Source organism: Leptodactylus fuscus, chromosome 8 (genome assembly GCF_031893055.1).
Source record: "Leptodactylus fuscus isolate aLepFus1 chromosome 8, aLepFus1.hap2, whole genome shotgun sequence".
Classification (NCBI taxonomy): Eukaryota; Metazoa; Chordata; class Amphibia; order Anura; family Leptodactylidae; genus Leptodactylus; species Leptodactylus fuscus.
This window is the reverse complement of record NC_134272.1, coordinates 76,356,686-76,378,352: the sequence shown is the minus strand read 5'-3', so window position 1 is coordinate 76,378,352 and position 21,667 is coordinate 76,356,686. Positions and strand designations below refer to the sequence as shown.

The 21,667-nt window shown below is 44.3% G+C and overlaps 1 protein-coding gene across 3 annotated transcripts in view; it reads right to left on the bottom strand.

Moving 5' to 3' along the window:
• KCNH7 (potassium voltage-gated channel subfamily H member 7) overlaps nucleotides 1–21,667 on the bottom strand; it is a 253,235-nt gene that overhangs the window by 54,401 nt on the left and 177,167 nt on the right. For all 3 annotated transcript variants that reach the window (XM_075284237.1, XM_075284238.1, XM_075284239.1), the window contains one exon: nucleotides 8,549–8,974. In XM_075284237.1, coding sequence (XP_075140338.1) covers nucleotides 8,549–8,974 — 426 coding nt within the window. The remainder of the gene's footprint in view (nucleotides 1–8,548; nucleotides 8,975–21,667) is intronic.

Sequence of the window (21,667 nt, the reverse complement as noted above, 5' to 3'; positions counted from 1 at the left end):
AGTAATTGTGAACCATGACATTCATTATCTCAGTGCCTAATACGCCAGCCACTTGACAGTAAGAAGCTACTTTAAGATATCAGCTTGCCCCTTTGCCTAACTGCACAGGTTGCCCCTTCGGTATGTCTACCCTTGCCCCTTCGGTATGTCTACCCTTGCCCCATGCAGAATCTGGTTTTCGCTCATTCTCTAGGGGTCAAATAGGGCTGGGACTAGAGCTGACCCCACTACAGTTTAGTGAATCCTTCTCACGAAGCAGCAATGCTAGGAAACTTAGTAGTGGTATTCTACCTTAGGACACTTAAAGGGAATGTGTTTCTAGAAATGGGGTACCGGTCGTACAATGTGTGTACCGATCCATATAATATAATGAGAGTGCTGGAGATAGCCGACCTACAATGCTGGCTTAAATAATAAATGGATAATAAATAATAAAAAAAAAACCCATAGTGACACATTCCTTTAAAAATGTTGGATAATTGAAAACCTATAACGAAGGATGACTGTAGGACAATTTGCAGTGACTGGTGCGGGCAGGTAGACGGGAGCTGCTAAAATCCATAGACATAACTGCAGTAATTAGGAAGGATCCCGCCTCGATCGCTCTTCATTTCTCTGCTGTGTAAGGAATGAGCAGTATTTTAATAAGAACTTCTCAGGAAACCAGAAAAGTTCCTATTTTTTAATGATCAGTTAAATGCTGTAGTCTGCAGATTTAGTAACAGCGTGAGCTGACGCCATAGCATGCCGGCTGTACTTATATGTCCTAATTCAGATCAGGCCGAGGAGGAGAGAAATGACTGACAAGGAGACGTGTCCACATTCTGATCACTTGGTTAATAATATGCTGTATACATGTTAAACGTCCTCCAGTGCCAACCAGTGCAACAAATGCAGATAATATATTGATACAACTGTATACATATAAATTGTATCTAACAAATTGCAAAGGATTGATACATTCATGACATATACAGTATATTCGATACAAAGAGAATACATTTTGGGAGTCCTCCTACCTATCTACCATGTACTCAGACATGCACTTGGCCTCCTCCACTATTAAAGCATTATGGATCAATGTCAGACCTTTATTACTCCTTTACTACTTGCACCTAACTTGCGAACTTTTGGCATGCCCCCCACCCCCCCAACCGACACCGAAGACCTCGCCCGCCCCCCTCCTCCGCACTCTATTATGTCCATTAGTGGCCCTGCACACAGTATTATGTCCCTTAGTGGCCCTGCACACAGTATTATGTCCCATAGTGGCCCCTGCACACAGTATTATCCCCCATAGTGTCCCCTGCACACAGTATTATCCCCCATAGTGGCCCCTGCACATAGTATTATCCCCCATAGTGGCCCCTGCACACAGTATTATCTCCCATAGTGGCCCCTGCACACAGTATTATCCCCCATAGTGTCCCCTGCACACAGTATTATCCCCCATAGTGGCCCCTGCACACAGTATTATCTCCCATAGTGGCCCCTGCACACAGTATTATCCCCCATAGTGGCCCCTGCACACAGTATTATCCCCCATAGTGTTCCCTGAACACAGTATTATCCCCAATAGTGGCCCCTGCACCAAGTATTATCCCCCATAGTGTCCCCTGCACACAGTATTATCCCCAATAGTGGCCCCTGCACACAGTATTATCCCCAATAGTGGCCCGTCACCGGGCCCCCTAATGGCCCGGGCCCTGTGGCAGCCACCTCTGCTGCCTCTATGGTAGTTACGCCCCTGGTTGTGGGTCACCTGTAGTCCTCAAAGCTGCAATTCATGGCCCACGGCCTTCTCCCCTATTCTACCAACCCAGTTGGTTCTAAGGCTTCATGATCTTATTGGCCACAAATCTATGACCTGCTAACTAGGCACACTGGGTTCACTGTTGTGACATAGGTGCGCCTTGATCAGGGGAAGACGGTCTGGGAACAATGACGTAAGTAGTGGGGCCGCTGCTGGGGAATATTACATTTTGAGGGGCCGCTGCTGGAGTTATTTAACCATAAATTTGTATTGTATAGAATTTGGAAGGAATGTGGCCCTCAACAAATTGTTTCTATGTACGGCCCATTTGCAGGCCAGGTTTGGTCTAACTTTGTACTGACTTTCAAACATTACTAGTAAAACTACCGCAATGACGGGGAGGGGGGTATTATTGTATCTACGCTAGATTTATTGAATAGCTGTGTGATAATGGGACACATCTTTGGCCCAAAGCCCACTCTTGTGCAAAGATGCTTCCCATCCCCTGTTCTGTGCTTTGCTCACCACTTTCCATGAATATCAGCAGATTGGGCAGGGAGATGGTCAGGGGTGTCTTTGCTTAAAGGGGTTGTCTGGAATAAATGGAAATCCTTACACTAATCTAAACACCCTCCTACTTTTTAAATAACAGAATTAATCAAAAATTTATCTTATTGAATCACTCTGACATGGGATATTCGATTCACTTCTATTTTCTCAATGTGTCATTGGTTATATGCAAATCTATATACCAAATTATTTCTGGTACCGCTGACAGGTAATTTCATTTTGCAAATCCATTCTGAAAGTTCTGGAGACTTCTATAGCCAAGTCATCAGATGTTTTTTCTCATTAGTTTTCTATTTTTAAATGGCCACTAACTTTTCAGACGGCTTAGTCTCCTTTCATAAAGCATATGCTCCTGGACCAAAATGTAATGTACTTGAATTAAAATATGGCTGCTTTCAGTCTGATAAACCTCTCAAGATCCTGCCTCTAGGTGTCTCCCTTCTAAATGATTTGCTGTTCATTCTTTTGTTACTAAGGAAGCCTGTCCCTAGATCCATTCTATCCTGAATTGCTTTTTTCAGTGAGTGATTCCTTATCTCTCTTCACACATTGAAAGAAGAGGGGAGGGGTCAATTCTACTCATAACCTGCACAGACAGGTCTGCAAACGGTTACTGGGTGCAAAATACTGAGCATTATCGAAATCCCACCACTTAGCGTTAGGTTCACACCTGCGTTTGAGTTTCCATATGGGCAGTCCGCTTGGGGACCCCCAAATGGAAAGCTAATCAGCTTAAAAAAAGCGGTCACCTTTGGAAACCCACAGTCCCCGAAAAGGGCAGAAAATGCAGAGAGAAAAGTGCAGCTTGCAGGACTCTGCAATTGTAAAGCAAAATGGAGGACGGAATCCCCAAGCGGAGGTAAATGTAAAGTAGACCCTGCACATATTTCAACTTTTAATCCCTTTAAAGGATGTTTTTAAACCAGTGCAGGAAATTATTATGCCATCTGTATATAGTGTACTCAGTTGTGTGCCAACACTAACCCTTATGGCACGCCTATTATTAGCCTCTATAGACAGGGACAGAGTCTATTAGCCTTTTTTTTTTTTTTTTTTTTTTTTAATGTAGATTGTGAGCCCCATATAGGGATCACAATGTACATTTTTTTCCTATCAGTATGTCTTTGTAATATGAGAGGAAATCCACACAAACACACGGAGAACATACAAACTCCTTGCAGATGTTGTTCCTGGCGGGATTCAAACCCAAGACTCCAGCACTGCAAGGCTGCAGTGCTAACCACTGAGCCACCATGTTGCCCCCAGTTTATTAGCATGTTGTACATTATTGGAGACAGCATGCAACCTTGTCTGGTCCCATTCTAAATATCAAATGAACCAGACAACAATCCACTGTAGAACAACCTGAAACAATAGGCGCTACTGTGAGGAGGGGCGTTCCTGACTGACTGTCAGAAATGCCCTGCTGACAGTGAAGAGCTACAGTACCGGGACCGATAGTTCTTCACCGGGGGCACAGAATGGGAAAGCTGCACTGAATTCAGCGCACTGTCGACTTTCTAGCAGTGTATAAAACTGCATGTGCCCCAGGTGGTGAGAGCTCCTGTCTAACAGCTCAATATGCTGTACACCACACTATAAGGACAAGGCCTAGCACAGCGTCCCGCAACCAAAAAGCGCTGTGGGAAAACCCCCCGGCGGCAACACATCAGTTTTCTTGCAGCACTTTTTACAGAAACTCCACAGAGGTTTCCTCTGAGGACTTTCTGCTTCCATTATATCTATAGGGACACCGCCGGTGTTTCTGTAGGTATAAGGGACATGCTGCGATTTCCAAAAACTGCAACAGTTACTTAGACACTCATAGGGTGCGTTCACACGATGTAAAGTGGAGAGTGATCTGGCACGTCTACGCATGTCAGCAGTTTGTGCGCTCAAAAAGATCCCATTGATTTCAATGGGAGTTACGAGCGTATATGCCACGTTATTTTGCGCCAATAATTTTGCAGCCGTAACTCCCATTGAAATCAATGGGATCTTTTTGAGCGCACAAACTGCTGACACGCGTAGACGTGCCAGATCACTCTCCATTTTACATTGTGTGAACGCACCCATACATATACATTCATATATACTCATATATATATATATATATATATATATATATATATAAAATAGCATATATACATTTATCCTAATAATATTATAAATGTGAAAGTTTGTGGGTTTGGATGTTTGGTGGGAGGAACCGGAGCACGGGGGGGACCTGTGAACGGGAGGGGCGGCTGCGGTCACACCGCAAGGGAAGGTGGGACATGCGCATAGGCAGACATAAGGGCGGGGAAAGGCGCATGGGCGCGGAAACGCATGTATGGGGGAAGGGACCTGGTGCGGGGGGGGGGAGGGACCTGGTGCGGGGGGGGGGAGGGACCTGGTGCGGGGGGGGGGGGGAGGGACCTGGTGCGGGGGGGGGGGGGGGGAGAAGAGCGCTGGTGCGTGGGGGACAAGCCGTAAATAGGGAAGGGGTCCGATGGCATAAGGAGTGTGGTGGATCATAGCTACCATGAGTTCGCTTACATATAAGCGGCTCACTCATATACATTATTATAGCATATATACACATTTATATACATTCATATATAAGCCATATATATACATATATGAATACTATATATACTCCCATATATACATACACTCAAACATTATTATAGCATACTGTGTATACACACACATACCTGTATACAAACATAGTCCTCACACAGTATACAAGACACATGCTTTAACCCTTATCTATAACCTATCATGGTGTCTATCATAATGACATGTGTATGGTAGTGGTGTATGATAGACACCATGATAGGACTTAAGGGTTAAACAAATGTACACATATACATATTAAACATTACATTTTACCAAAAAATGGAAAAAAATATACTCACATTTGTGAAGTAGAAAGTTGATCTGATCGCAGCAGCAGACTTCTCTCTGTCCCCTCACAGTACGATGTGAGCGATGACTCACTGCTGGGAGGGGGAGGGGGAATTCCGGGCAGAGAGTTCTACATAGGAGCTTACAGATCCAGCCCCTGACACTATCAAGTGCTCAGTTTGCCAGTGCAAATGCATTGGTTCAGGGGCCCGACCCGGCCACTGAAAATCCCGATCGGGCCCCTGACCAATACTTCTGCATTGGGGAAATGAGCAGTACGGTAACAGTCAAGGCTGGGGCCCACCGGGGGGATCCCCCGGCTCCCCGGCGGGCCATTCCGACCCTGTATTTAGGAAAAGTCTTAAATCCACATAAACTAGCCCTATAGATAGGATCCTTGTGATGGGACAACCCCTTTAAGTTGTCATCTAAACGACCAAATAGAATAAACTTACGGTATACCAAAAACATGTCGGCTTAGAAGTTCAGGAAGTCAGAAATAAGGGTTACAGAGTGATTTTACTCTGAAGGAGACTGAGCAGCTTTCAATGGATGAGAATGCATGCTGCAGACTGAATAGAAATGAATGAGAATTTTTAATTAAAACCGATTACAAAAATACTTTTTAGAACACAACAGATACAATTCAATAAACAATATGCTAAAGGGGTTTATTAAACTGGCTACAATAGCAAACTCCCAGCCGTGCAGGGCTCCAGCCTCTGGATAGAAGCAGAATCTTATTATGGGGGATGGAAACACATAGTACAGTGTATTAGCCAACTGCAGAGCTTCTTGCTGGTGATTTTTGGATGAATCATGATGTATAGCGTCGTTTTTGTTCGGGCTAAAAATAAAGTATTAAATTAAATATTGTCTGTTAATTATACACGGAGTAAAAATGATGAGAAAGGAAATAAATCTCGTGAGACTTCATCATCCATATTTAAACATGAAAATCTCATGCTAAATCACAATTTTGCATAATAACTCCGGAGAGTCGCGCACCAATGATATAGCCTTGGGTTTCTTCACATACTTTCAGGAAATAGTTCTGTACACATCATGATTTAATTTCCACAATTTAGCAGATATTAATTTCCTTGCAGAAAGATCTTCAATCGTTCGGGGACTGAGGCTCATAAAAGTGATTCCTTCTTGGTGAATATTAAATTATGTGAATGTGCTGAGGGATATGGAGCCGGTGTGGGAGAGGTATACCTGCCCTGATAAAGAGGGGGCTTCTGGCAATATAGAATACAATGAGTGTATCTAAGCTTTGACGCACTTCAAGGGAATGAACGTAAAGCGTCCTATAGTCTTTGATTTGCATATTGGAGGGGAGGTTCAGGAAGCTGTGCATGGTGCGGGTAACACCATCATAGACTTAGTTGGTACTCACGGTATCATAATTCACATTGGCCCTTACTATAAAAATTCAGCAATAAGACTCTACAACTTTGTGGACATTGGTCATTCCTATGACAGACTTGATGTGAGTCTTAGGCACATGACGGCGTGCTTCCAACCGGTCATGAATTAAAGGCACGGGCGGCACATGGAGGATGTCACCTGTGTGCTGCCTGTACTTCCACTGCCCCTTTCATTAAATGAATAAGAGCCACAGAAGCAGGACCTGTTCTATATTTTGCGGCCCAGACTGTCGGCCCGCACACGTGACCGCATAATTCATTGTCATGTGTATGAGCCCAGAAACAAATGGGTTAGTGTGCTATCCAGGAAAACAGAATAGCGCACTGATCTTGGCCACTGTTTTCTGCAAGAGACCTTAGAAGAATGAATAGAGAACAGACTTCATGTCCACACATAAGACTACGTCAGTTTGAGAGTCAGAGTGTGGGTCACATGACACAACAGAGGACCAGAAGGGAATGGAAACCTCACAAATCCAAGCATCAGTAAGAAGATTGCCTTCACTGTAAGTTACATCATGCTCCATTCTAATGGCTCAGAGAATTTCTTTTTATTTTAAGAGGACCTTTCTCCACCTATGCCAGGCCAACACTTTAATAGAGTCCATGTCACGGATTCTGGTACAATTGGAATTTTTTCTCTCACTGTTCCTGTGTCAGGGGATAACCATACACATCAGGGAGAGTGTGTGTTTACATAGGCAGTACAGAGATTTACAAGTCATTCCTGCTCCGCTAGGGATTCTGGGTAAAAAATATGCAAATCTATTCTCCAGGATGGAATTAGGAGAACAGAGCCTCCTTAACATCACACATGACTCAGTTAATAAGCCTACTATCATGATGTGGATTTAATTGCCAAATTCATATATCTATTCCAGAAGGAACAGATTCCCAGCTATGGACAGCACTGTTTCGGTCTTTTGGACCTCCTCAGCATACCGCAGGGATACTAATTTGGCAGAGTGAGAGACTATAGACCAGGGTCAGGGGATAATCGTGCACATGAGGGAGAGTGTGTGCCTACATAGGCAGTACAGAGACTTACAAGTCATTCCTGCTCTGCTAGGGATTCTGGGTAAAAAATATGCAAATCTATTCTCCTGGATGGAATTAGGAGAACAGTGCCTCTGTGTGCTGCCCTCTAGAGGGCAACCTCCTTAACATCATGCATGACTCAGTTAATAAGCCTACTATCATGACGCGGATTTAATTGCCAAGTTAGTTTTGGAATAGAAATACTAATTTGGCAATTAAATCCGCATCATGATAGTAGGCTTATTAACTGAGTCATGCATGATATTAAGGGGGCTTCCCCTAGAGGGCAGCATACAGAGGCACTGTTCTCCTAATTACATCCTGGAGAATAGATTTGCCTATTTTTTACACTGTTCCTGTAATCATTTTTGGTAGTTTTGGTGCCTCATACGCTATTTAGGCTCTCATTTCTGAGGTGGGTGGTGTCTCAGGACGAAACAGAAAAGGAATGAGATTTTGAACTTTGTCCACCTCTGATTGGAGGTCTGAATCACCCCCCCCCCACCCGACAATACAGAGCGTAAATAGAACCAAAACTAACAGCACAGATTGCTCAGGATCTGTGACCAGCCGAGGACAAGAAGGGAGTGAAAAATCTCACAGTCACCAGTAAGACGATCACCTTCTCTGTAAATGATATCATGTATCTTTCTAATAATCCAGAGAATAAACATACAGTAAATGTTCTGAACAACTTACATACACAACTTAATCTTGGAAACTTGTCGTCTGCAGCAACTTCTCCCACCAAAAACAGCTAAAACCAAGTAAAGAAATTTGGTTGCCCAAGTTGGACAATCTGTTACAATTCCCAAAGACCCAAAAGAACTCGATATCTTTCAAGAAGCAAATCAGTTTTACTCACCTCATCCGAGCCAGATCCAAAAATCAGAAGATCGAATGGTATTGCTGCGACCATGTCTATTAGGAACCAGCCCTTGAAGTAATGAATTGCTATTTTTGCAGGATCGCTGACAACTTCTTCATTCTGATTGACGTAAGTGGTCCGGAAGTTTATGAGAATATCGATGATAAACATGATATCTACAATGAGGTCCACGACATTCAGGGGGTTGCAGGAATATCCACACGTACGCCTCTTCTGCTCCTCTATGTCATTAAGTAGGAAGGCAGCCGAGTAGGGTGTAAAAATGGCAGTGTATATAACAAGCAACAGAATTAACCAGTCCCATACGGCCTTAAACGGGCTATAGTGCAATATAGTAAACTTATTGATACGAGGTGTTTGAAGTTTGTATTCTGGCAAGACGTCGGCTCCCAAAGACAGGACCTGTGGAGACACATCATTAAAGATGACAATTAGTGAAGATCTACGGTCTGGTATTACCATAAAAGCTGGATATGTATTACTATATTACTAGGAGATTCCGCAACGTCTTATAGCATATCGTATTGTGGAAAGTACAAGCAGACACAGAAAGGTAAAGGAGTGAATAGGATTTTTTTTTTGAGTTTTGGAGATGGAACTTGACTTCCTTAGAAGAGAATGGCCCAGTAGTTAAAAAATGTTTTGCAGCATTGAGCCTTCCTGTTCTGTAAAGATCACTTTACATCTCATTATCAGCACAGGCAGGATTACAATGACAGATAAGACTTATACATAGATGACACAGGATCACACCATTCAGGTGATGGTCATAGCTCACTTCTTCCCTGTTCCGACAATGACTTTTGTACAAATAACAGAGCATGCCCACAACACTCTCCCATACAAGTCATAAGTATGGAGTCTGGGAGTCTGGACACCCTCTTTAACTCTATGGCTGATTTAAAGGGAACCTTCCATATCCTCTATCACTGAGCATGATATATACCATTACATAGGTGTCAGTGCACTGAATTCAACATATATTCACATTTGTTGGTATCATACCCTGAGCTATCGTTGCTTTAGGTTTTGGGTACTGATATCGCTATACTGTCAGGTTGTCCAGTGTTACGGCTCAGCAGGTCTTTAATATTGCTGATCCTTTAGGATAGTCAGAGATTGGTGGGTGGTCTGGCTCCTGGAACCCCCATCAGTCAGCTGTAGGAGTTTAAGGAGGTGGCTCTTCCTTGCCAGGATCGGCACCATACATTCTCTAGTGGCTGTGTTTGGTACTACACGTAGCTCTATCCTATTCACTTGAATGTGCTCCTTCAAAGAGCTGATCGGTGGGGTCACCTGGAATCAGATGCCCACAAACTATCCTAACAACAGGCCACCAGTTTTATGGACTATAGTTTTATAGTCTCAGGAAACCCTTTAGTGTAGTTGAGACCTTATGTGTTATTATTATAGGTACCAAAATTGTGATCCACCTGCAGATAAGGTACAATTCTAAGAGTTGGATCCTGTATGATTGACTATGACTATGACATCGAGGGGTTAAACTTTCACTAAAATCCCTCATTAGGACCATGTTCCTGGTTCACAGGTCCTTAGTACGGCCAGCATTCGTTCTCCTCTTCTGACAGACCGCAGACTGTTTTTTAAGTAATGTTTATACCTCTAGATTTCACGATAATATAGAAAATATTCTACACGCAGCTTGGAAAATGACACGCTCGCAACAATAAAATGTGAAAACGCCATTTGTTAGAAACACCAGAAGCAAAATGGGCTTGAAGAGAAAACATCCATTATCTCCCGTTATGTACTTAGCGCTCAGTGCTCCATGAAACTGCGATGACCGAAAATTACTACAACAATTTCCCATTTTTCCGCTAACCAGCAAACAATAGAAGTGATTTAAAGGGCTTTTTCCATGAGGTTAGTGCTCGCAGTATAACTTACTCATAAGTGTTCATTGTATCCTATTAATATTATAAATGTGAAAGTTTGTGAGTTTGTGGGTTTGTGTGTTTGGATGTTTGCATGTTCGGATGTTTGTTCCTCAATCACGGAAAAACCGCTCCACCGATTTGGCTGAAATTTTCCACAAACATAGTTAATACACCCGATTAAACAATAGGCTACTTTTCGTCACAATAGCGCACATACGTTTGTGCCAGGACCCCCACAAAACCCAAACTCACACCACCATCTCTGCAATCTCACACACTTTGGACCATAGCAAGCCACAAAATTCATATTGCCCTCTGCAGCCTCGCCCCTAACCCCACACAATCACATATACATATACTTTACCACTTTGCCCCTCACCTTAACGATACTCCAGGAGGCTCTCTTTAACGCTCCGGAGCAGCCATGTTTGCCGACCCCCACCGCTCTGACAATCCGCGACACCGCCCACCCATGTCAATACCCCTAGGCGGTCTAATAAATGCAAAAAAAAGTTTAAAAAAAAAAGTAAAACAAATATAAAAAAAATAAATAAAAAGGATTAAAAATTCAAATCACCCCCTTTCCCTAGAACACATATAAAAGTAGTTAAAAACTGTGAAACACATACATGTTAGGTATACCCACGTCTGAAATCGCCCGCTCTACAAAGCTGTACAAATATTTTTCCTGTTCGGTAAACGCCGTAGCGGAAAAAATGGTCAAAAGTGCCAAACCGCCATTTTTTCACTGTTTTGATTCTGATAAAAATTTGAATAAAAAGTGATCAAAGCAATAACATTTCCCGAAAATGGTAGAACTACAAAGTACACCTGGTCCCGCAAAAAAAGACGCCCTATACATCCCCGTACACGCACGTATAAAAAAGTTACGGCTGTCGGAATATGGCGACTTTTCAAAAAATAATATTTTAACACCTTTTTGGATTTTTTTTAAGGGGTCAAAATGTAAATAAAACCTTATAAATTTGGTATCCCCGGAATCGTAACGAAACACAGAATACAGGGGACAGGTCATTTTGGTTGCACAGTGAACGCCGTAAAACCAAAGCCCGTAAGAAAGTCGCAGAAATGCATTTTTTCTTCAAATCCACCCCATTCTGAATTTTTTCCCTGCTTCCCAGTATATTATATAGAATAAATAATGGTGCATCATGAAGAAAAATTTGTCCCAGGAAAAATTAAGACCTCATATGACTCTGGGAGCGGAGAAATAAGAAAAGTTATGGGGTTTAGAAGGAGGGGAGTCAAAAACGAAAATCAAAAAATGCCATCGGCGGGAAAGGGTTAACTTCAAATACTTCTGTCCCAAAGTCACTATGTACAGTTTCTCACAACACCGTATATATAGCAGCTCAAATACAAGTTAACTTCAACACAAAAGTCTCACGTATTCTCTGAATTACAGCAAAAACAAGATACAAAGTTACATTTCATATCCCATACCTTATACACAGTACGAAAACCTTACCCACGCCTGTATATACCCACTTCTACAATCACCGCAGACGAAGTCGCGGGTACCAGCTAGTTGTACAATAAAGCTACAAGTGGCCAAATATTAGGCTACAAGTACACCCGACATCGAGAACATTGTGAGATGTTTATAGTGAAGAACGTGGCTTTATTTGTGTCTACTAAAGGGGTGGCGTTGTAATAACATTACTCCACATAGGTTATTTTTAGAGGTGGTCAAACCACCTGAGAATGAACAAGGTTCATCCCAAACTCTCCAAAATGTTTGGGTTTGAATGAAACCGAATTTGCACAAACCAGCTAAAATGGCAATGTAAAAGCATGGAGAAAACAGAGAACAAGAATTATGTGGCCTCAAGGATTAGGTGGGGACAGCTAGCCATAAGAAACTACAAGTCAATGGTCAGTCAAGACTCAAACAGTATAAAAACCCAGGCAGGAAGAAAGGGTGCCCATTTCATAGGGCGAGAGAGAGTAGAGAGATTGGGTCTGAGACAGTCAGACTAAGATAGAATAATACAGAGATACTACAATGTGTGTGTGTGTGTGTGGGGGGGGGGGTCTGGAGGAGTCTACTGTCAGAACCAGATTAGAAGACTCTGATTTATTTGACAGAGAGAGAGAGGAGTCACTCTGTGTGTCTATAAGTTACCCTGTTTGAACAGCAGCACAGACTGTGTATGTCAGTGAAGTGATAGAGAGAGTATTCTGTCACACTGTCAAAGCAGAAGTACAGGCTATGTGTACAGTGATAGAGAGAGCTAGGAGTCACTCGTCTGTCTGTCATTCACGCTGTTTGAACAGCAGCACAGGCTGTGTATGTCAGTGAAGTGAAAGAGAGAGCTAGGAGTCGCTTTGTCTGTCTGTCACTATGCAGCAGCATAGGCTGTGTATGTCAGTGAAGTGATAGAGAGAGCTAGGCGTCACTCATCTGTCTGTCAGTTACACTGTTTGAACAGCAGTACAGGCTGTGTATGTCAGTGATAGAGAGAGCTAGGAGTCGCTCTGTCCATCTGTCGCTCTGTTAGAGCAGCAGCTCAGGCTGTGTATGTCAGTGAAGTGATAGAGAGAGCTAGGAGTCACTCTGTCTGTCCATCTGTCGCTCTGTTAGAGCAGCAGCACAAGCTGTGTATGTCAGTGAATTGATAGAGAGAACTAGGAGTCACTCGTCTGTCTGACAGTCACACTGTTTGAACAGCAGCACAGGCTGTGTATGTCAGTGAAGTGATAGAGCTAGGAGTCACTCTGTCCATCTGTCGCTCTGTTAGAGCAGCAGCACAGGCTGTGTATGTCAGTAAAGTGGTAGACGGAGTGACTCCTGGCTCTCTCTGCCGCACTGGTTGTGTGTATCAGTGAAGTAACGTGCTAGTGTTATTGTGCTTCAGCAGATGCATCAATCTTGGTTGCAAGTCTGAAAATATTAACATTCAATCTGTATTGTGTCTAAAAGTCATCCTGTAAAATTTGACCTGTTTTTTTCTTGTTAAACAATAAACAAAAGATGAAAATTTTGAAAAGCTTATAAAATCCTATGTTATGCTAGAAATAGGTTATGCTGAATCCTACCTGTCCTTAGAGTATCAAACACAAGTTTCTAAAACAATGAATTTGCATTTCTGTTTTGGAACTAACTGGTTCATACTAAACACGAACTTATGGTCTGAACTGATGAACGTGAACTTAATACTGGATGGTTTGTTCATCTGCAGTCATTATAGGTGTTGTCCAGGCATACATGGAGAGACGACACAGCTACAAAGGGCTTATTATAATCAAAAGGTCCCAATGCCTGTTCCGCACCATACCTTCTATGTGTTTTAGATCCTTTTTCAGCCTTCTTGAACAAGGGGGATGGGCTAGTGGAAAAGGGGTGTGTCTTAAGGTGCACTAATATACAAAATTTTAGAACAGAGTATTTTATCCTATAGGCGTTGTAAAGTTGGACTAATGTGTCTAAATACGCAGCAAATTTATCACATAGCACAAACCACTTGGATAAATGTTACACATTTTTACAATGTTTGGACTGTCTACACAATATTAGTAAAGTTTTAATTTTGTCTTTAACATTTCTTTAATACGCTTTAACTGGTATTTTTACAATATCAGATTCTTTACTTGTACTGATCCATTGATGTGTTGGGTTTTGGTGACTTTCAGCCTTAATCTATAGGCAATACCTAAGGGTAGACTGGTAGCACAATACCTAGGGGAGGCTGGTAGCACAATAACTAGGAGAGGCTGGTAGCACAATACCTAGGGGCAGACTGGTAGCACAATAACTAGGGGCAGGCTGGTAGCATAATACCTAGGGAAGGCTGGTAGCACAATAGCTAGGGGAGGCTGGTAGCACAATACCTAGGAACAGGCTGGTAGCACAATAACTAGGGGAGGCTGGTAGCACAATACCTAGGGGCTGGCTGGAAGCACAATAACTATGGGCAGGCTGGTAGCATAATACCTAGGGGCAGGATGGTAGCACAATAACTAGGGGCAGGCTGGTAGCACAATACCTAGGAACAGGCTGGTAGCACAATAACTAGGGGAGGCTGGTAGCATAATACCTAGTGGCAGGCTGGTAGCACAATACCTAGTTGCAGGCTGGTAGCACAATACCTAGTGGTAGGCTGGTAGCACAATAACTAGGGGCAGGCTGGTAGCACAATACCTAGTGGTAGGCTGGTAGCACAATAACTAGGGGCAGGCTGGTAGCACAATAGCTAAGGGCAGGCTGGTAGCACAATAGCTAAGGGCAGGCTGGTAGCATAATACCTAGGGGCAGGCTGTTAGCACAATACCTAGGAACAGGCTGGTAGCACAATAACTAGGGGAGGCTGGTAGCACAATACCTAGGGGCTGGCTGGAAGCACAATACCTAGTGGCAGGCTGGTAGCACAATAACTAGGGGAGGCTGGTAGCACAATACCTAGTGGCAGGCTGGTAGCACAATAACTAGGGGAGGCTGGTAGCACAATACCTAGTGGCAGGCTGGTAGCACAATAACTAGGGGAGGCTGGTAGCATAATACCTAGTGGCAGGCTGGTAGCACAATAACTAGGGGAGGCTGGTAGCATAATACCTAGGGGCAGGCTGGTAGCACAATACCTAGTGGCAGGCTGGTAGCACAATAACTAGGGGCAGGCTGGTAGCACAATAGCTAAGGGCAGGCTAATAGCATAATACCTAGTGGCAGGCTGGTAGCACAATACATAGGGGTTTGCAGCATAATACCTAGGGGCAAGTTTCTGTGTTATTTTGGCAGTAGCCTCACTTTAAATGGTGGCGAACAGTGTCTGGCACCCAACAGAAGAATTTTATTTTCTAAATCTCCTTCATCATAAGAATACATTTTTGTTACCAACACTATCTAACAGCTAATTATGTGCACAAAAATGATGTTATTGCAAAATACATCTCATCCTGTTTAAAACCAGCCTGTATCCAGCTATATCAATGTAACCATTAAAAAGTTATGACTCTTTGAACGTAAAAAATTGAAAGAAAAAAAAATCTTGTTTCTTAAGTGACCAGCACACGAGCCTCGTCTCATCCAGTCTGTCCTTCTAACAGATCAACAACCAATAAAACAAAAATCAGATTTCCATAAATATGGATTTAAATTTTTTTGTTTAATTAATAATTCATATTTTTCATATTTATCTATATTTAATTATTCACATTTTACTCATTTCCTACATGTCTACTGCCGGTGACTTAATCTCTATTTTCGCCAGTAGCCGTAGACTTTTGGCCTTGTAGAGGAAAAATTGTCTTCTTGTTGGCGTAGCCGCCCTTTTACAAGGTCGTCCGCTCTGTGCAGCCATGTACAGCACATCATTCCTTACACTGTACTCCAGAGGCTCCTACAGACACATCTATTAAGCGACTTGTCTGTAAGTGTACCTTGGACTTTATCCACTTCCAGCTGAAATCTGGCCAGAATCTGGCAGGGGTTTGAGCAAGTGTTTCATAAGACATTTGGCATTGGTCAGCTCCATGAACTAGAACGCTGACAAAAGTCACCTAATGTGATTCTAATGTGTGCAAAGTCTATGAACAACATTTGGCACGCTCAGAAATTATACATTGCCAAAAAAAATAAAAGTGCAAGACTACATATGGCAGGAATCCTAATAGCCCTAGAATGGGAACGATCAAACTGAATATTTAGGATATTATATAGGTACCTGATGGTCATAGAAGACTTTTGAGGGGAGATTTCCTTTCTAGGGTTGTGCAACAAAGCCAAGATGAATCACTTTTTAGAATCGACAATGTAGCATGTATTGTTTACTAGAGATGAGCGAACAGTGTTCTATCGAACTCATGTTCGATCGGATATTAGGCTGTTCGGCATGTTCAAATCGAATCGAACACCGCGTGGTAAAGTGCGCCATTACTCGATTCCCCTCCCACCTTCCCTGGCGCCTTTTTTGCTCCAATAACAGCGCAGGGTAGGTGGGACAGGAACTACGACACCGGTGACGTTGAGAAAAGTAGGCAAAACCCATTGGCTGCCGAAAACATGTGACCTCTAATTTAAAAGAACAGCGCCGCCCAGGTTCGCGTCATTCTGAGCTTGCAATTCACCGAGGACGGAGGTTTCCGTCCAGTTAGCTAGGGCTTAGATTCTGGGTAGGCAGGGACAGGCTAGGATAGGAAGGAGAAGACAACCAACAGCTCTTATAAGAGCTAAATTCCAGGGAGAAGCTTGTCAGTGTAACGTGGCACTGACGGGCTCAATCGCCGCAACCCAGCTTTCCCAGGATCCTGAATGGAATACACTGTCAGTGTATTCCCGTATACCCGATATATACCCCCGATACCCGTTCCAACGGTGTGCCCCCCCACCTTCACCCCAGAAATACCCTGCAAGTCCAATAGCAATAGAATTGGGGCTATATACACCCACTATTTTTGCTACTGCCATATAGTGCCATTGTCTGACTGGGAATTCAAAGAATATATTGGGGTTACGTGCACCCACAATTTTTACTACTGGTATACAGTGCCAGTTTCTGACTGGGAATTCAAAGAATATATTGGGGTTACAAATACCCTCATTTCTTGCTACTGCCATATAGTGCCAGTTTCTGACTGGGAATTCAAAGAATATATTGGGGTTACAAAAACCCTCATTTCTTGCTACTGCCATATAGTGCCAGTTTCTCACTGGTAATTCAAAGAATATATTGGGGTTACGTGCACCCACAATTTTTACTACTGGTATACAGTGCCATTGTCTGACTGGGAATTCAAAGAATATATTGGGGTTATAAATACCCTCATTTCTTGCTACTGCCATATAGTGCCAGTTTCTGACTGGGAATTCAAAGAATATATTGGGGTTATAAATACCCTCATTTCTTGCTACTGGTATATAGTGCCATTGTCTGACTGGGAATTCAAAGAATATATTGGGGTTACGTGCACCCACAATTTTTACTACTGGTATACAGTGCCAGTTTCTGACTGGGAATTCAAAGAATATATTGGGGTTACAAATACCCTCATTTCTTGCTACTGCCATATAGTGCCATTGTCTGACTGGGAATTCAAAGAATATATTGGGGTTACGTGCACCCACAATTTTTACTACTGGTATACAGTGCCATTGTCTGACTGGGAATTCAAAGAATATATTGGGGTTATAAATACCCTCATTTCTTGCTACTGCCATATAGTGCCAGTTTCTGACTGGGAATTCAAAGAATATATTGGGGTTACGTGCACCCACAATTTTTACTACTGGTATACAGTGCCATTGTCTGACTGGGAATTCAAAGAATATATTGGGAATACAAATACCCTCATTTCTTGCTACTGCCATATAGTGCCAGTGTCTGACTGGGAATTCAAAGAATATATTGGGGTTACGTGCACCCACAATTTTTACTACTGGTATACAGTGCCATTGTCTGACTGGGAATTCAAAGAATATATTGGGAATACAAATACCCTCATTTCTTGCTACTGGTATATAGTGCCATTGTCTGACTGTGAATTCAAAGAATATATTGGGGTTACGTGCACCCACAATTTTTACTACTGGTATACAGTGCCATTGTCTGACTGGGAATTCAAAGAATATATTGGGGTTATAAATACCCTCATTTCTTGCTACTGGTATATAGTGCCATTGTCTGACTGGGAATTCAAAGAATATATTGGGGTTACGTGCACCCACAATTTTTACTACTGGTATACAGTGCCAGTTTCTGACTGGGAATTCAAAGAATATATTGGGGTTATAAATACCCTCATTTCTTGCTACTGGTATATAGTGCCATTGTCTGACTGGGAATTCAAAGAATATATTGGGGTTACGTGCACCCACAATTTTTACTACTGGTATACAGTGCCAGTTTCTGACTGGGAATTCAAAGAATATATTGGGGTTACAAATACCCTCATTTCTTGCTACTGCCATATAGTGCCAGTTTCTGACTGGTAATTCAAAGAATATATTGGGGTTACGTGCACCCACAATTTTTACTACTGGTATACAGTGCCATTGTCTGACTGGGAATTCAAAGAATATATTGGGGTTACAAATACCCTCATTTCTTGCTACTGCCATATAGTGCCAGTTTCTGACTGGTAATTCAAAGAATATATTGGGGTTACGTGCACCCACAATTTTTACTACTGGTATACAGTGCCATTGTCTGACTGGGAATTCAAAGAATATATTGGGGTTACAAATACCCTCATTTCTTGCTACTGGTATATAGTGCCAGTTTCTGACTGGGAATTCAAAGAATATATTGGGGTTACAAATACCCTCATTTCTTGCTACTGGTATATAGTGCCATTGTCTGACTGGGAATTCAAAGAATATATTGGGGTTACGTGCACCCACAATTTTTGCTACTGGTATATAGTGCCAATTTCTAACTGGGAATTCAAAATGCGCAAGGCTCCCGGAAAGGGACGTGGACGAGGCCGTGGGCGAGGTCGGGGGAATGGTTCTGGGGAGCAAGGTAGCAGTGAAGCCACAGGGCGTCCCGTGCCTACTCCTGTGGGGCAGCAAGCATTGCGCCACTCCACAGTGCCAGGGTTGCTTGCCACATTAACTAAACTGCAGGGTACAAACCTTAGTAGGCCCGAGAACCAGGAACAGGTCTTGCAATGGCTGTCAGAGAACGCTTACAGCACATTGTCCAGCAGCCAGTCAGACTCTGCCTCCTCTCCTCCTATTACCCAACAGTCTTGTCCTCCTTCCTCCCAAAATTCCCAAGCTTCACAGAACAATAACCCCAACTGTTCCTGCTCCCCAGAGCTGTTCTCCGCTCCTTTCATTGTCCCTCAACCTGCCTCTCCACGTCACGATTCCACGAACCTAACAGAGGAGCATCTGTGTCCAGATGCTCAAACACTAGAGTCTCCTCCATCTCCGTTCGATTTGGTGGTGGATGACCAGCAACCCACCCTCATCGACGATGATGTGACGCAGTTGCCGTCAGGGCATCCAGTTGACCGGCGCATTGTGCGGGAGGAGGAGATGAGACAGGAGTTGGAAGAGGAAGTGGTGGATGATGAGGACACTGACCCGACCTGGACAGGGGGGATGTCAAGCGGGGAAAGTAGTGTGGATGTTGAGGCAAGTGCAGCACCAAAAAGGGTAGCTAGAGGCAGAGGCAGAGGTCAGCAGCTTAGGCGAAGCCAGGCCACACCCGGAATCTCCCAAGATGTTCCAGTTCGTACCCAGCCCCGAAAAACTCCCACCTCGAGGGCACGTTTCTCGAAGGTGTGGAGTTTTTTCAAGGAATGCGCCGAGGACAGATATAGTGTTGTCTGCACAATTTGCCTCTCGAAATTGATTAGGGGCTCTGAGAAGAGCAACCTGTCCACCACTTCAATGCGCCGTCATTTGGAATCCAAGCACTGGAATCAGTGGCAGGCAGCAACGGCAGGACAAAGGCCGCCTGCCGTTCACGCCACTGCCACTGCCTCTGCCACTGCCACTGCTGACTGTGCTGGCGATGCACTCCAGAGGACGAGCCAGGACACCACTTCATCTGCCTCCGCCACTTTGTTGACTTCTCCCTCATCCTCCCCTGTTCCTGTCTTATCTCCTTCTCCTGCACCATCAAAGGCACCATCAGGCGCTTCTTTACAACAACCCACCATCTCTCAGACATTGGAGCGGCGGCAGAAATACACTGCTAACCACCCACATGCGCAAGCCTTGAACGCCAACATCGCTAAACTGCTGGCCCAGGAGATGTTGGCGTTCCGGCTTGTTGAAACTCCCGCCTTCCTGGACCTGATGGCAACTGCGGCACCTCGCTATGCCGTCCCTAGCCGTCACTACTTCTCCCGGTGTGCCGTCCCCGCCTTGCACCAGCACGTGTCACTCAACATCAGGCGGGCCCTTAGTTCCGCGCTTTGCACAAAGGTCCACTTGACCACCGACGCGTGGACAAGTGCATGCGGACAGGGACGCTACATTTCACTGACGGCACACTGGGTGAATGTAGTTGAGGCTGGGACTGCTTCCCAAACTGGCCCGGTGTACCTCGTCTCCCCGCCTAACATTCCTGGCAGGGACACGAGAAGAACACCCCCCTCCTCCTCCTCCTCTACCGCCTCCTCCTCCGCCACCGCCTCCTCCTCCGCCACCGCCTCCTCCTCCGCTGTTAGATTGACCCCAGCTACGAGTTGGAAACGTTGCAGCACTGGCGTTGGTAGACGTCAGCAGGCTGTGCTGAAGCTGATCAGCTTGGGGGACAGACAGCACACTGCCTCCGAGGTGAGGGATGCCCTCCTCGATGAGACGGCAATATGGTTTGAGCCGCTGCACCTGGGCCCAGGCATGGTCGTTTGTGATAACGGCCGGAACCTGGTAGCAGCTCTGGAGCTTGCCGGACTCCAACATGTTCCATGCCTGGCCCACGTCTTCAACCTAGTGGTGCAACGTTTCCTAAAGAGCTACCCCAATGTTCCAGAGCTACTGGTGAAAGTGCGGCGCATGTGCGCCCACTTTCGCAAGTCGACAGTAGCCGCTGCTAGCTTAAAATCTCTCCAGCAACGCCTGCATGTGCCACAACACCGGCTTTTGTGCGACGTCCCCACACGCTGGAACTCAACGTTTCAGATGTTGAATAGAGTGGTTGAGCAGCAGAGACCTTTGATGGAATACCAGCTACAAAACCCTAGGGTGCCACAAAGTCAGCTGCCTCAGTTTCTCATCCATGAGTGGCCATGGATGAGAGACCTTTGTGACATCCTACGGGTGTTTGAGGAGTCCACAAGGAGGGTGAGCTCTGAGGATGCGATGGTGAGCCTTACAATCCCGCTCTTGTGTGTTCTGAGAGAATCCCTGATTGACATCAGGGATAACTCAGATCACACAGAGGAGTCAGGGATAGCATCCGATCCATCACAGCTGGAGAGTAGGTCCACACATCTGTCCGCTTCATCGCGTTTAATGGAGGAGGAGGAGGAGGAGGAGGAAGAAGAGTTGTCCGATGTGATGGTGATACAGGAGGCTTCCGGGCAACTTCGAATCGTCCCATTGTTGCAGCGCGGATGGGTAGACATGGAGGATGAGGAGGAAATGGAGATTGAACTTTACGGTGGGGCCAGAGGAGTCATGCCAACTAACACTGTGGCAGACATGGCTGAGTTCATGTTGGGGTGCTTTACAACCGACAAGCGTATTGTCAAAATCATGGAGGACAACCAGTACTGGATCTTT